Source organism: Myripristis murdjan, chromosome 9, assembly GCF_902150065.1.
Source record: "Myripristis murdjan chromosome 9, fMyrMur1.1, whole genome shotgun sequence".
Lineage (NCBI taxonomy): Eukaryota > Metazoa > Chordata > Actinopteri > Holocentriformes > Holocentridae > Myripristis > Myripristis murdjan.
Genome location: NC_043988.1, coordinates 18,449,820 through 18,463,146, shown reverse-complemented (window position 1 = coordinate 18,463,146; position 13,327 = coordinate 18,449,820). Strand labels below are relative to the sequence as shown.

At 42.6% G+C, this 13,327-nt stretch overlaps 1 protein-coding gene across 1 annotated transcript in view; it reads left to right on the top strand.

Moving 5' to 3' along the window:
* The first annotated feature begins 204 nt into the window (after positions 1 to 204).
* Positions 205 to 13,327, top strand: part of ank1a (ankyrin 1, erythrocytic a) — a 45,225-nt gene continuing 32,102 nt past the window's right edge. Inside the window, exons 1-3 of the mRNA XM_030059763.1 lie at positions 205 to 393; positions 8,930 to 9,031; positions 12,602 to 12,700. Of these exons, the coding sequence (XP_029915623.1) occupies positions 367 to 393; positions 8,930 to 9,031; positions 12,602 to 12,700 (228 nt within the window). The 5' untranslated portion in view covers positions 205 to 366. The remainder of the gene's footprint in view (positions 394 to 8,929; positions 9,032 to 12,601; positions 12,701 to 13,327) is intronic.

Sequence of the window (13,327 nt, the reverse complement as noted above, 5' to 3'; positions counted from 1 at the left end):
AAACAGGAATGGCAGACTAGATATAGGCAAGAAACCCATGGTGAGAGTGTGGGGCACCATTTGTTTTTGGCTGTGTGTGAAATGTGTGTCTTTAGATACAGGCAGCATTCCTCTAGAGATAAACCCCCAGGCCCCCGTCCTGCACCCCCACCCTCCCCTGTCTCTCCTCCCACCACGCTGGGCCCTGCTTACTCAAGTGTGTGTGTCTGGGTGTGTGTGCATGTTTACGTTGCACAGGGTCTATGTGCCCTGTACCACGGCACTTGCAGGGGGCCACAGAAAGACAGCTGTGTGTTTTGAGCAAAAAGAGAAAAAAAGATAAAGACAGAAAAGTGGAAAGAGAAAGAGAGTGGAGGGCCAACAGGCATGCCAGTCAAGACCGTCACTTTTGGAGTGAGTACTACAAACTCTGCTGTCTTTTCCATCTCCTCTGTGCCTTCACACACTTGCTTCATCTCTTTTCCTGTCACTCCTTCTCTCTCCCTCTCTCTCTCTCTCTCTCTGTTTCACATAATCTCTCTATATCTGTATCCTTCTCTACCAGTATCATTTTATTGCTGTCTTGTTTGCAGTGGCTTGTTTGTTACCAAATCCCTGGTTGCATTTTCCTCAGATCTAATGCACCTGCCAGTGATCCCTGTCTTCATCCTTTCACCTCAGACACTGAGACAGTGATGGGCCAATTCTGGCTTTTTCCCCCTTGTTTTCTCATATTTACTCTGTCTCGGGCACATGAATATTGATGTATGATTATTTACTTTTTGTCTGTTTTGTTCTGGATCATTGTTTTATTGAGCAAATGCCTCTCTGTTTGCTCAGTTCCTGCTATGCGCCAGGCTGTTCTGCGTTTCTGTCCCCTCACATCAACTATTTGGAGACTTCTTCCTGGCTCTGCTTTCACTGCTTGGTCTTCTTTTCAGTCGTGAATATACCCCTCGCCTTTCTGACTGACGTTGACAGAGAAAAATGAGACACACAAAGAAAGAGAAGACGAGTGTCAGATGGAGGGCATGGAGATGGTGAGGAAACAGAGGACACAGACAGTGTAAACACTGGCCCTGCTCAGTAAGAAGGTGATCTGTCACTCATGTAACACAGGCTCATTTAGCTGGACCCCTAAAGAGGAGAAGGGACTTTATTCTTTGTTTTTTTTTTTTGTTTTTTTTTGCTTACAAACCAGATCAGAGCCCCTCATCAGAGCTTCCCATTGGCAACACAACATTTGATTTCTTGGGAGTATCTTTGAGAGTTGTGATGCATGTGCATCCAAGATTAGCAAGTTGTGTAAGTGTGTGTGTGTAGTGTGTGTGTGTCCTGCCCTGTATTGCACCTTAATCTTGTTTTTGACCTCATTTGTTCCTCTGTTTGATGTTCAGATTATATGATGTCAACCAGGATTAGCTGGTGATAAGTAAACTAGAGGTCAGTAAACTAATTAGCGGGTCAATTAACAAGAATCTTTTATCATGGTGTCACTGAAGACTCCGACTACAGACTGTATATTCGTACTTAGGCAGTAAATTTGGAAACAGACTGCCCAGTCACAAGCCCCTGCCACCCGAATAGCAGCGAAGACTAATTGGGTGCTAACCAAGGTTTTCATGGGGAAACAGAAGAAGCAGCAGCGAGGTGTTAGATGATGCAACCTGCAGAAATGCACCGATTGTATTTGGAGTTCGTACCTCTGAGGATGAGCTGTAGTCAGTTTTACAGAGTCACTGGATTTGGTTCACCTCAGGATCCTTGGAATTTGTGATGAAAAGCATAGCACTTCATCTTTTCTGTAAAGCTCTTCTTTTCAAAGAATTCACCCTGTCTGGTATTTCATCATCAAATTATTTCATTCTAGAGTTACGAGAAATGTGCTGGAAAGAGCAGTGATCACTTAAACTAACCCAAAACACCCATGCATAACTGAGACTGGCAGGCAAGTTGTGACTGCTCACACCACTGCCATATATCTCTGGGGTTTTCTTTTGCCCATTTAGTAGATATACTACTGAAGCAACATTTAGTTAACGGTAAAGATATGCACTTCATTATATTTAGGTAACGGCTATAGCTTGACTGTAATTCCCTTTCATTTCATTTATATTGCTCTCCATCTGGACTCTAAGGGTCCCACCCTGTTAGCTAATTTAGCAGTTAAAACAATTAGTCATTAGATTAGTCAATTAGTCATGAAACTCAAATATACACACAAAAATCGCATATTTCACAGCTACTCATAAATACTTTATTTAACCACTTTCATTCTGAATAATTAGCATTGTGTTACCATGGACTGAAACACAAGATGTTTACCATAACTTTATCCTATTCTCCATAGGCTCCAAGCCCTGTCTCCACCCTACAGCTTGCACCCTCTTTCTTTCCACAAAAGATCACAATAACCATGACAATCTCATCTAAAACTGCAGAGGCTGCGGCGGGACCAATCAATGAGTAAGGCAGCGACAAACAGTGGGACGCAGAGAGGGGGAGGCTGAGACTGTGAGAAAGTAAATAATAAAAATGGGACAAGATGCTTTGCCGGATATAAGGGATGGAGGACAGACAGATGGGCAGACAGACAGGCAGAAATACAGACAGAGAGACAGACAGTGTTGGGTGGGGGAATGTATCAGCTCCATCCCAGGGCCCTCCTCGCTTCCTGTAAATGAGTCCATAGCTGAACGGTCCCACGGGCTTCAGTCGGACTGACTCTACACTTACTACATCACTGTAGCCGGAAACAGCCTCCTGGCTGCTCAGCCACTTCAAGTAGGCTGAGAGATGAAGGGAGAGATGGATGCTAGAGAAGAAAAAAAGCGGAAGGAAAGAAAATCAATTTCTAGAACAAATGCAAGTCAGCAGAAAAGGCAGATGAAATAGCTGTTTAAGCCCTCTGCAGGAATTTCCATATCCAGTGTTCAGTCTTCTGCTCCAGCAAGTACATGAGCTGTGCAGGAAAATGTCCAGTTACACTGTGTGTTGAAAGAAAATCACACGCTAATATGGTGCCAAGAAACATCAAAAATTATAAAGAGTTTGTCATGCTCAGTTTGAGTTTGTGTTGTTCAGAGCTCAGGGAGGTGTGCATTAATGCAACTAAAGCAGGACTTAAGACATACTGAGCATATGCACCTTATTTTCACCTTTCTGCTGTGTGTGTAAATAGCTGTGGTAGCACTTAAAATATTTATGATTTGCACCTGGTGCTGTGCATGCAAATTCATGTTGTGCCCAGTGTGTGTGTGTGTGTGTGTGTGTGTGTGTGTATGAGAGAGAGAGAGAGAGAGAGAGTGTGAGAGAGAGAGAGAGCGAGAGAGAGCGAGAGAGAGAGAGAGAGAGAGAGAGAGAGAGAGAGAGAGAGAGTATGTCTGTGTGTATTGGTTGGTTTTATTTCCATAATAATGCTTACTATTCTGTGAACCAGATAACAGTCCCATATCCCAGTAAAATCACCCTGCATCTTGGGCTAAGAAATTGTCCCATTGACATTCAGTGGAAGAGCTCCAGCATTCATCTGTTAATGACACACCCAAAACAGTCTTGGCTTTCTTTCCTCCAGCAGGTGCCGGGACATGTTCAAGGTTAAACTGAACTGTCCAAGATGATTGAAAGGACATGTGAGCTTTTTCTGGCTGATCCACATGACAAGAGTGCTATTACGTTTTAATGAGCAGTAGATTTATCTAAAATAACCGCTCGATCAGATGGCAAACATTTGATAGTTCTGTCTAATAGTAGTCACTGTAGAAAGTGTCCTGTAGTGAAGAAATGTCCCTGAAATTCAATTTGCAAAAGATATTTGATACTAAAATCAGTTGTTGAATGAATGTTCAGTGCAAAAAGTTACTATAGCGATTAATCTAACCTAAAAAAAATAATAAAGTTCCCATATGATAATAAGAGCCAGAATGGTAGAACCTTCAATGCATTAGTTTAATTAAAAAAAAAGACTGTAAAATTTAAGAAAAAAAATGTATATTTTTGTTTTGTGCGCGCTCACGATTGTATGTGTGCATGCGTGAACATTTGTGAACAGTTTGTGTTTGTGTGTGTGTGTGTGTGTGTGTGTGTGTGTGTTTGTTTACACGTCTGCCTGCTCTTGGCCTGTTTGCTTGAATTAATTCACTAGTGTAAATGCATCATTCTGTACTCAGGGCGATATAGAGTGCAGGCTCAGCGCTGGTGGTTGCATCGGTTCCAGAGCGGGTCATTGGCTCGCTGCATGTGTCAGCCTCACACAAAGGTCTGTCGGGAGCGTTGGAGGCAGCTCGCTTAGGATCAATAGCCCAACTCCTGTGCCTTTCCATGGGGACTGAGCCTCTGACAAGACAGCTCCATACTGTCTCTATGGCTACAGTTACACTTGTTGCCTCAGTTTCGACTTTTATAATCTCATCATGCCAGGATGCATTTTGCTCACTTTGCTAGCAGATCTACAAAAGCAGATACAGGCACGGTCAGGCTTGCGCTGCGATCGGGATTGTACAGCACATTCAACAAGGCTTATACGAGCTGTATGAGGAGACGGAAACAGAGGGCAAGGAAAAGCAATGCACATGCAGATTTAGAGCCGTGGGATATGGAGACATGCAGGAGATTTAACAGCCATTTTCAGGCCAAATGTGGACATACAGTGATGTGTTTTCATAAAATGCAGTCTCCACAATCAGATCTCAAAGGTCCTGTTAAAATTTTTAAGTGTACCTGCGTGATTCTACTTCCTAATTAGCAGCATTTCTTTTCTAGGTTGCTTCCTCTATCCAAGCCTCACATTGTCTTGTCGACAGTGAAGCACCTTTTCCATTCATTCTCATTTCTCTCTCGTCCATACACACACACACACACACACACACACACAAACAGCACACACTCAAACTCCATTTGATTCCATTCAGTATCAGCACACACGTACTAAAAAATCCTGTGTGGAAATAATGATCCTTCAGCTGTGTTAGGTTTCATACATTCACCATTCATTCACCATTTAGGGCGATAGTATTCCCCGTCAGAGGAGAGGGTTCTCATGACTGGGATGGTGATCCTAGGCATGCTCCCTCATGCATACACATCTTCCTCACAGTAATACACACACACAGAAGCACATCCACGCAGTTATACATTGAGTTTTCGCACACTGCAGTCCGCCAGCGGCGAGGAGGTGATGTCATTCTGTCTGCTGCAGCACCAGCGGAGTAAGCAAGCAAAGGAGAGACAGAGAGAGAGAGGGAGAGAGAGAGAATTATCGGTGAAGGGAAAGACAAGACGGCAACAACCTGAATGTACATGAAGGAAGAAGAGTGGGGAGTTTAGGGCTAGATATGTTTTATAATATGATAAAGGAATAATTTTATTTGATAATGCTGAGCGTCATTACAAGTTGCTTGGCTCTGGTTTAGCCTGAGGACAGCGGCATGGCCACTGCACGACACTGTGCGGCGGTAATGCTACTGTCAACGGCAGGGCTGACGCGCAGGTTATTGTCCGTTTCTTTCACTGTGAACAGTATGATTAATGTGCCTGCTCATTTCTCCTCAGCCCCAGAGCCCAAAGCTTGTCCACTCTCTATGGGAATAATAAGAAAGGGATACATTCATCTAAATCACTCTGGAGGCTAGCAGAGCATAGCAGAGGAATCACCACAAAGTGTTTTTTAGGCTGCTGTGCATGTATGTGTGTGTGTGTGTGTGTGTGTGTGCAAGGGAGGGAGAGTGCATGTTTAAATGAGTACATAAGCTTGTGCACTGTGCGTCTTTCTGAGTTTGGAGATGGGTGTGGTTCCCCTTCATCCTTATCTCTTGTCACCACACACTCCTTGACACATAAACACACACACACACACACAAATGTGCAGACTCACACACATACGTAGGAAACACAAGTTCACCAATAGGAATAGTTTTACTTTGGTGGAAAAATAAATTTATTTTAGATATCTGTGTGCCTCTCTCTGGAGGCTGCATGTGTGTGTGTGTGTGTGTGTGTGTGTGTGTGTGTGTGTGTGTGTGTGTATGTGTGTGTTGGGGGTGGAGGGGGGTCAGGGGGTGTTGCAGTGGCCTGTGTCCAGGGGGTTGGAACGCCAGCAGAGGGGCCTCAGTCAGGGTCACCATGGTGTTACCATGCCACCATTTGCTGTGAGACTGTTCATATTGTGTTAGTTTGCGGGTGCATGTGTGTGTGTCTGTCATCAGCTGTGCTTGTTCGGATTTTGCTGAAAGGATTTTCCCTGCATCACCATGGCAGGGTCTGCAAACACCTCACACTTCCCACTGTAAAAGTCTGCTGAATTACAATCTGTGTGGGCAGCATCCCGTACAAAAAGGATTTGTTAAAAAGGTCTGTTTTCTGTGATCTGTGTTCTGTTACATTTATTTTGCTTAGATCAGACCTACAATCTTAATATTATGAAAGTGGCCACCTTCATAACATGAAACTTGCATATAGTGAGCAACATGGCTTGGCACATATGAAGTGCAAATACAAATCCTGTTAAATTCTTGGAAATCTGTCCAAGTGGATAGATCTGTTTAGTGCTAAACAGGCTGTTAGACACACAACACACACACACACATGGACAAGCACATGTGCATGTTGAGTGCCTTTTCCACAGGGAGGATGGTGTATTTCAGTATGGTGATCGTAACCTCTGTGACAGGTGTGTGTAGGTTAAAGAGTGGAAGTACTTTGGGGTCAGTTTGTTGTTCTGCAGCTGAGTGGAGGGAGGGGATTGGTGGATTTTTTTTTGAGATTACTTTGGGGTGCAAGAGAGAAAGAGCAAGAGAGTAGGAAGAGGAAGACCATGGCTGACCAACACAGCTTGGCAACTGTGAGTAAATGAACGGGTGTTACTGAGACACTGTGCCAACCAAAAACACTTCATATTATATACTGTAGTTTTCTTTCATGGTGTTTCTATTGATCTCAAGGTGTTTTAGTGTTTAAACTTTATATACTTATAAAAGTTAGGTGTTCCAGTTGTAACTTTAAGTGAAATTACTTTTTTGAAGCACCATTGCTCTGTTTACAGTGTGTTCAGAGTTCTCATGTAGACATTTGCGTGTGTCATTGTCTGCACTTGCGTATGTGTGCATGTATGTGTACAAGACGTTATGTTAGCCTCTCAACAGCCTCTGAGTGCACAGTAACCGGTGATCAGTGTAAAGACAGCCACTGATAGCTTGAATTAGACAGAGGATCAGAATAGAATAGAATAGAATAAAATCAAACTTTATAGTCCACAGAAGGTGGGAAATTGTCTTTGATAAACAGAAATGTTAAAACAGCTTGTGCAGAGAATGACAGTGACTCAGAGACCAGTGGCTCCGTTGGAGTCATTGTACTTCCCACTAAGCACCAGGATGTACGCCTGTAGGGAGTGGACAGCGGGATGCGAGTTCCAGGAGGAAACATTTCTGTGATATATTTAATGAAACCTGTATGCCAGTGAGGAAGAGTGACAAGCACTGCATGTCTGCAGCTCAGCTATTAAGTTTAAAGACCTACCAGAGCATCACAGATACAAAGTTTTGCTGCTTCAGGCAGCTGAAAGTTAAAAAAAAAGAAGAAGTTTGTCTCTCTCTCTCCCCCACCCCCTCATTCCCTCTCCCTACTTAAACTCTTTTAAAGTGACCTCTCTCTTTGCACAGTGCTGTGCCACCGGTGTCATGCTGAGGGTGTGTTGGTGTCATTTGTTGCTATGCCTCCGCCTCGGGCATGTGGACCCTTTCTCCTTTTTACCCAGGCTCTCTCTCTCTCTCTCAAAAGAAGACCAGCAACCCCATCACAACAATAGACAACACAACTGAAGGCACTGTGTTATTAAGTGGGAAGTGTGTGATGGTAGCATGCCAGTATGAATACACTGTGTTCACTGTATTTTTGTTTTGTATCAGAGAATGTTACCATATGAGACTTTGGATCAAATTTACACTCGGCATTGCTTTGAAGCATGTATGTAACGATTAGTAGAATAAGAAGTGGTATGAGCATCCTGACCAGGATGTTGTGATAGGTTAGATGGAGAGGAGGGGATGCAGGGAGGGGACGGGGAAAGAGGAGATTATGTAAATGAAATGGAAAGGTGCAGGGTTTGCCGCAGTAGAGTTTCTCCCTGTGGTTCTCCCTCGATCTCTCCCTCTTTCCTCTGTTTCTCTCTCTCTTTCCCCCCTGTGCCGCATGAGTGATCCTGTTTCAGCAGCACCCCTGCCTGGGAGAGGCACAGAGCCCTCAGACGCAAACAAAACACAGACAAAAACACAAGGCGTGCCATGAGCTGGACGATGAGCCAGGACTCTCACCAAACTCTCTCTCTCTCTCCCTCTGTCTCCCTCTCTCTCGCTCTCTTTTTCTCTCACTCCCATTCACACACACACACATAAACACAAATACAGACAATGAGTCGGGTGACTGCTGGGCAGAGCAGACACACCAGAGACCATCAGTATTATCGTTCTTGCCTTATCACCTGGATACAGAGGAGTGCATAGAGCCTTGGACAGATTTTTAGAGGCTTTGAGGGAACACAGAAGTGGAAGGCCAGTGTACAGTCAGAGGGGAGTGTGTATGTACTCTATCACCTGCATGCCCGCCTCGCTCCGACCCCTACGCACCCTCAAACGCATACACACATGCACACAACATCTTCCACACTTCAAAGCCCTTGTGTCCGAGGCCAATGGGATGGAGATTTCGAAACTGCACTGCCCCAAAAACCCAAGGGAGGAGTGAAATGAGGGGAAAACTGATGGATATCAGTTATTTTGTGGCTTGCGTCCTATTAATATATTTTTTGCTTTTCTGAAAATAACTGAACTCTCCATCTCCCTCTCCATTTTCCCTTACACCTCTCTATTCCTCTCCCACTACTTTCATGTGTCTCTCGCTCTCTCTTATACCCCCATCCCTCTCTCTTCCTTTCTCTCTCTGTTTTTGCTTGCAGGCAGATGCTGGCAACAGTTTTCTCCGGGCGGCCCGTTCTGGTAACCTGGACAAGGCCCTGGAACATATTAAAAATGGCATTGACATTAACACAGCCAATCAGGTGAGAGAGCGGCTTAGTAACCAAACTGAAAATTGCAGTAGTTTTGAAGACAGTCTAGCTCTCGTAAAAATCAACCAGTGATTTGTTACATTTGTACTAGCCATTCATGGTTTTGTATTAACATCAGACTTTTTTTTTGCTTTTCCACAAAACTCATCACCAGCTGTGTTTTGTTATAGTGGGGGGCAAAAATATGGTAATGTGTTTGCCCAGAGATCATAGTTAACCTCCAGCCTCGGGAAACCAACCAGAATTTTTATTTTCTGGGTTTTTGTCTAACTGATTAAATAAAGAAATTATCAAGGTGAGAAAGAGAAAGGCAAAACAATTCAGCCACAGGCGCCTACAGTCATTTCTCAGTGCTGATGAGAACCAAACCAAAAAAATTTACCTATCTATAGTAGTACCTGCAGTGAAAAAGACAAAGAGCTTAAATTAGTTTCAAAATGAAAATTAAGCTACATATTTCAGTTAACAAATCAGTTAACTGCTGAACTATTGATTTACATTTTGAGAAGTGTCTGCGTTTTCCACACCAATACATAGAGGGTTGTCATGTTTGACATGTTTGATGTGATACATGGCACAATGTATGGCTTAGTTTGGGACCAGAGTTCATAAACTACTCATTATGTTCTGCTCAGATATTGTTGTTTATGTTTGTGTTTATTTTGATTTAAATGTGTGCTTAAATGAGTGTCCATCGCGCATGATGTGTCTGAGTTCATCAGTGTGTTGGTATGCACCCATATGTCTGACTATGGATTAAATTCATGCACTGCATGCTAGCGCTGGGCAATATAGCAATATTATATCGATATTGTGATATAAGACTAGATATTGTCTGAGATTTTGGATATTGTGATATCATGGTCTGACACAAGTGATATCTTTTCCTAGTTTTACAGACTGCATCACAGTCAAGAGATGTTGTTTTCTGAACTTAAAAAGCTGCTCTAGGTGTTTTGTTATTTATGTCTACCTGCTTGGTCATCAAATTCACATTACTAATGATTGCTTGCAAAAATCTGATAGTATAAATACAGTGTAAAAGCACCAATAGTCATCCATTTAATATCGGCACAATATCGATATCGAGGTATTCAGTGAAAAATCTTGTGATGTTTGATTTTGTCCATATTGCCCAGCCCTACTGTGTGTGCATGCTCAGGTAGACCATTCATCAGTAGGTGCAAGTGACAGATAGCGCCTACAGGGTCTCCAGGGAATGTGTTAAATGGTGCAGGGGTTTCTCCTTCGCCCTCTCTCCTCCATCCTGCCTCCTCTACCCTGACGGTTGTTCCCAGGGTGGCCAGGAGCAGGCAGCGTTAGTGGGCTGCCTACTGGCTACTGAAGCATGGCCAAAAACTGTGTGTGTTTATGTGTGTGTGTGTGTGTGTGTGTGTGTGTGTGTGTGTGTGTGTGTGTATGTGTGTGTGTGTGTGTGAGAGAGAGAGAGAGAGAGAGAGAGAGAGAGAGAGAAAAGAGAGCGAGAGACTCCTCTTGCTCATTAATCTAACATAGTCATGGTTTCCCGACCATTCACTTGTGCTGTCTCCAACCTTTTATAATTACTGCTGTAACACTGCTGTCAGGATCTGTGTGAGGCCGATTCACAAGAAGAGCACTCATAGCAGCAAGATTTTACCCATGTAAAATGACATTGTTTACCAGTCACTAGCTTTTACTGATAATTCCCCTGAAGTAATGAAAGGAGACACCCCATGGACAAAAGTAAAACTACAGACAAAAAATACAACGTCACTCATAAACTGAAAGACTTTGTGATTTGATGGTCTAAATTCTTCTGAATGAGTTTATTTTATCATTTTGACAGTATGTTAATATTAGCCATGTGAAATGGTTATAATAATTTTTTTATTGTTTTGTTGTGGAATGTGTTTAAGTTAAAGATGATAATCCACAAAATAGTTATTTTTCTTGATGTTGGCGACACCTTTGGTGATAAACAGTCATTGCTTTGCTGTTTTGCCCTAATCCTGGCACTGGCTCAACATACTGTGATAAGAAGATGCTCAATGTAGACTTGCTTAGCTTTTTGTGTGTTTTTTTTTTTTCTATCTGTTTATATTTATTCCAAATTAACTGAATTACTTCTGTAAACGTAAAAGCATCACTTCCTACCCTCATAGGTTTTTAGAACACCAAATTAATTGACTGTAGAATTGAATTGTATCAACCGATGCGGAAAATTTTGTGAAAATTTGTGGATTACTCCTTTAACCATGGTGGTGAGTGTATTGTTTTATTGTTTGTGTATCAGTGTGTTAGCACTGATGCTGTGTGTGAAATCAGTGAGGTGTCCGATGGGGGTGGGGCCAGGTGGAGGCTGGACTGTGGCGGCCGTGTCTCTTTTCTCCCTGCGGTTTTCCTCTGTGGATACCTCTGCCATGGCTGCCTCACTGGCCGAACACACTTCCTCCTTCACTCCCTCCCTCCCTACATTGTGTTGTTCTTCCTCTCCTTTCCCTCTCAGCCTAACAATTGCTCCACTACCCTTTCTTCTCCTGTATGTGTACTGTTTTCTCACCTCCTCCCTGTTTTATTTTTTCGCCTTTCGTTTTTGCGCCTCAGTATTTAACCCTCCCTCCGGCCTCTCTCCTCCCCCCCCTTCCCTCCCTCTCTTCTCTGTCTGCAGTAGAGTGATGGTGTGCTGTGGTCTCCCCACTCAGAGGAATAATATCAGTGGTGTGGGAAAGGTCCAACCTCACATGTCCTGTGCGGCTGAAGGAAGGCTGTGTGAGGTCAGACCTATCCCACACGGCTCGTATTCTTCCCAGCCACGAGACCAGCGGCCTGCCATCCCCCTCCCCTCCTCCCCTCCTCCTCCTCCTCCTCCTCCTCTGCCTCCTCTGTCCCCATTAATCAATTGACAATGTTTCCATCCTGATCTTCACCCTTGTAGACATTGTTTTTGCTAATGACCATCGTAGACATTTGACTCTGAGAGTGCTGCATGTGGTGTGCTGTTCCAGTGTAAGTATTTGCCTGTTTTGGTTTGCAAGTGCTACAGTATCTGTGATATTAACCCTGTGTTTCAGTTGGCATGGTACACATATATGTTTGCATATGTGTTTTTTTATACATAGATAGATAGATAAACTCAGGGTCCACTTTATTAGGTACACCTGCCCAATCTAATATAATCCAATACAACTGTTATGCCATCATGTTTACTTTTATGATACCCTATAATCCTAAGATTTTCTTTTTGTCCCCCAATGCATAAAAATAGGGAGGACAAAAAATTTGGAAAAACCTCGCTCTCACTATAATGTAGTCCAGTACAAGACCTCTGCAAACTACAACCTAAATAATAAACATATAATTAAATTTACACATTCTCCACAATGTCAGCAAAAACTGAACATTATAAATTCTCTTAAAAGGCAGAATTTATGGGAGAGCTGTTGCATTGAACTGCATTAGATTGCAGAGGTGTACCTCGTTCAGTGGCCACTTAGCATATATAGTTATGGTGATGTAAAATTGTGCATATAGTGTGTTGAGGACTCTTAAGTATGAGGTCTGCTTTGCTCTCTCACTTAGAATGGGCTCAACGGGCTGCATCTGGCCTCGAAAGAAGGCCACGTCAAAATGGTGCTGGAGTTGCTCCACAATGGAATCGTGTTGGAGACCACCACAAAGGTAAAACCCTCAAGTTCCTACAAGCCAACTCCTTGACAGAAGTCATACGTGAAAACCCACATGTGAATACAATCTCATGGGTTTTTGGACACTCTTTCCCATGTCCCATGAGAAAATTTTCTTTATATGTGAAATTATGATTTCACGGGTAAAACAAAAATTGTTCTGTGTAATGGAAAGTGAAAACATGAAAAAAAAAAAAACATCTCTATATATATATATACTTAAATTTTCACATCGGACATAAATCTGATGTGAAAGATGTCAGTAAATTATTGTTCACATGAAAAACAACGTGATCAAAAAGGTTTTTTTTTTGTTTGTTTTTTTTTTGGTTGATCTTACAGGAACAGAGTATGTTAATAAGCATTAGTGGACATGTAATAGAGTTTGCCAGAGGCTAGTGTTCATCTGTAGTCCTTGTCCAGGTGTTATATAGGCTGTCTAAAAATAAATAGAAGTGAAGGTGAAAAAAAAAAAAAAAATAAATAAATAAATAAATAAATAAAAGACAATAGAATATAGGCATTCAAATCATGGCAGAACATTGATAGACTAATACAGGTTACATAGGCTAGAATAAATATAAATACAGACAACATACATTTAATGGAACAACATTAAGCA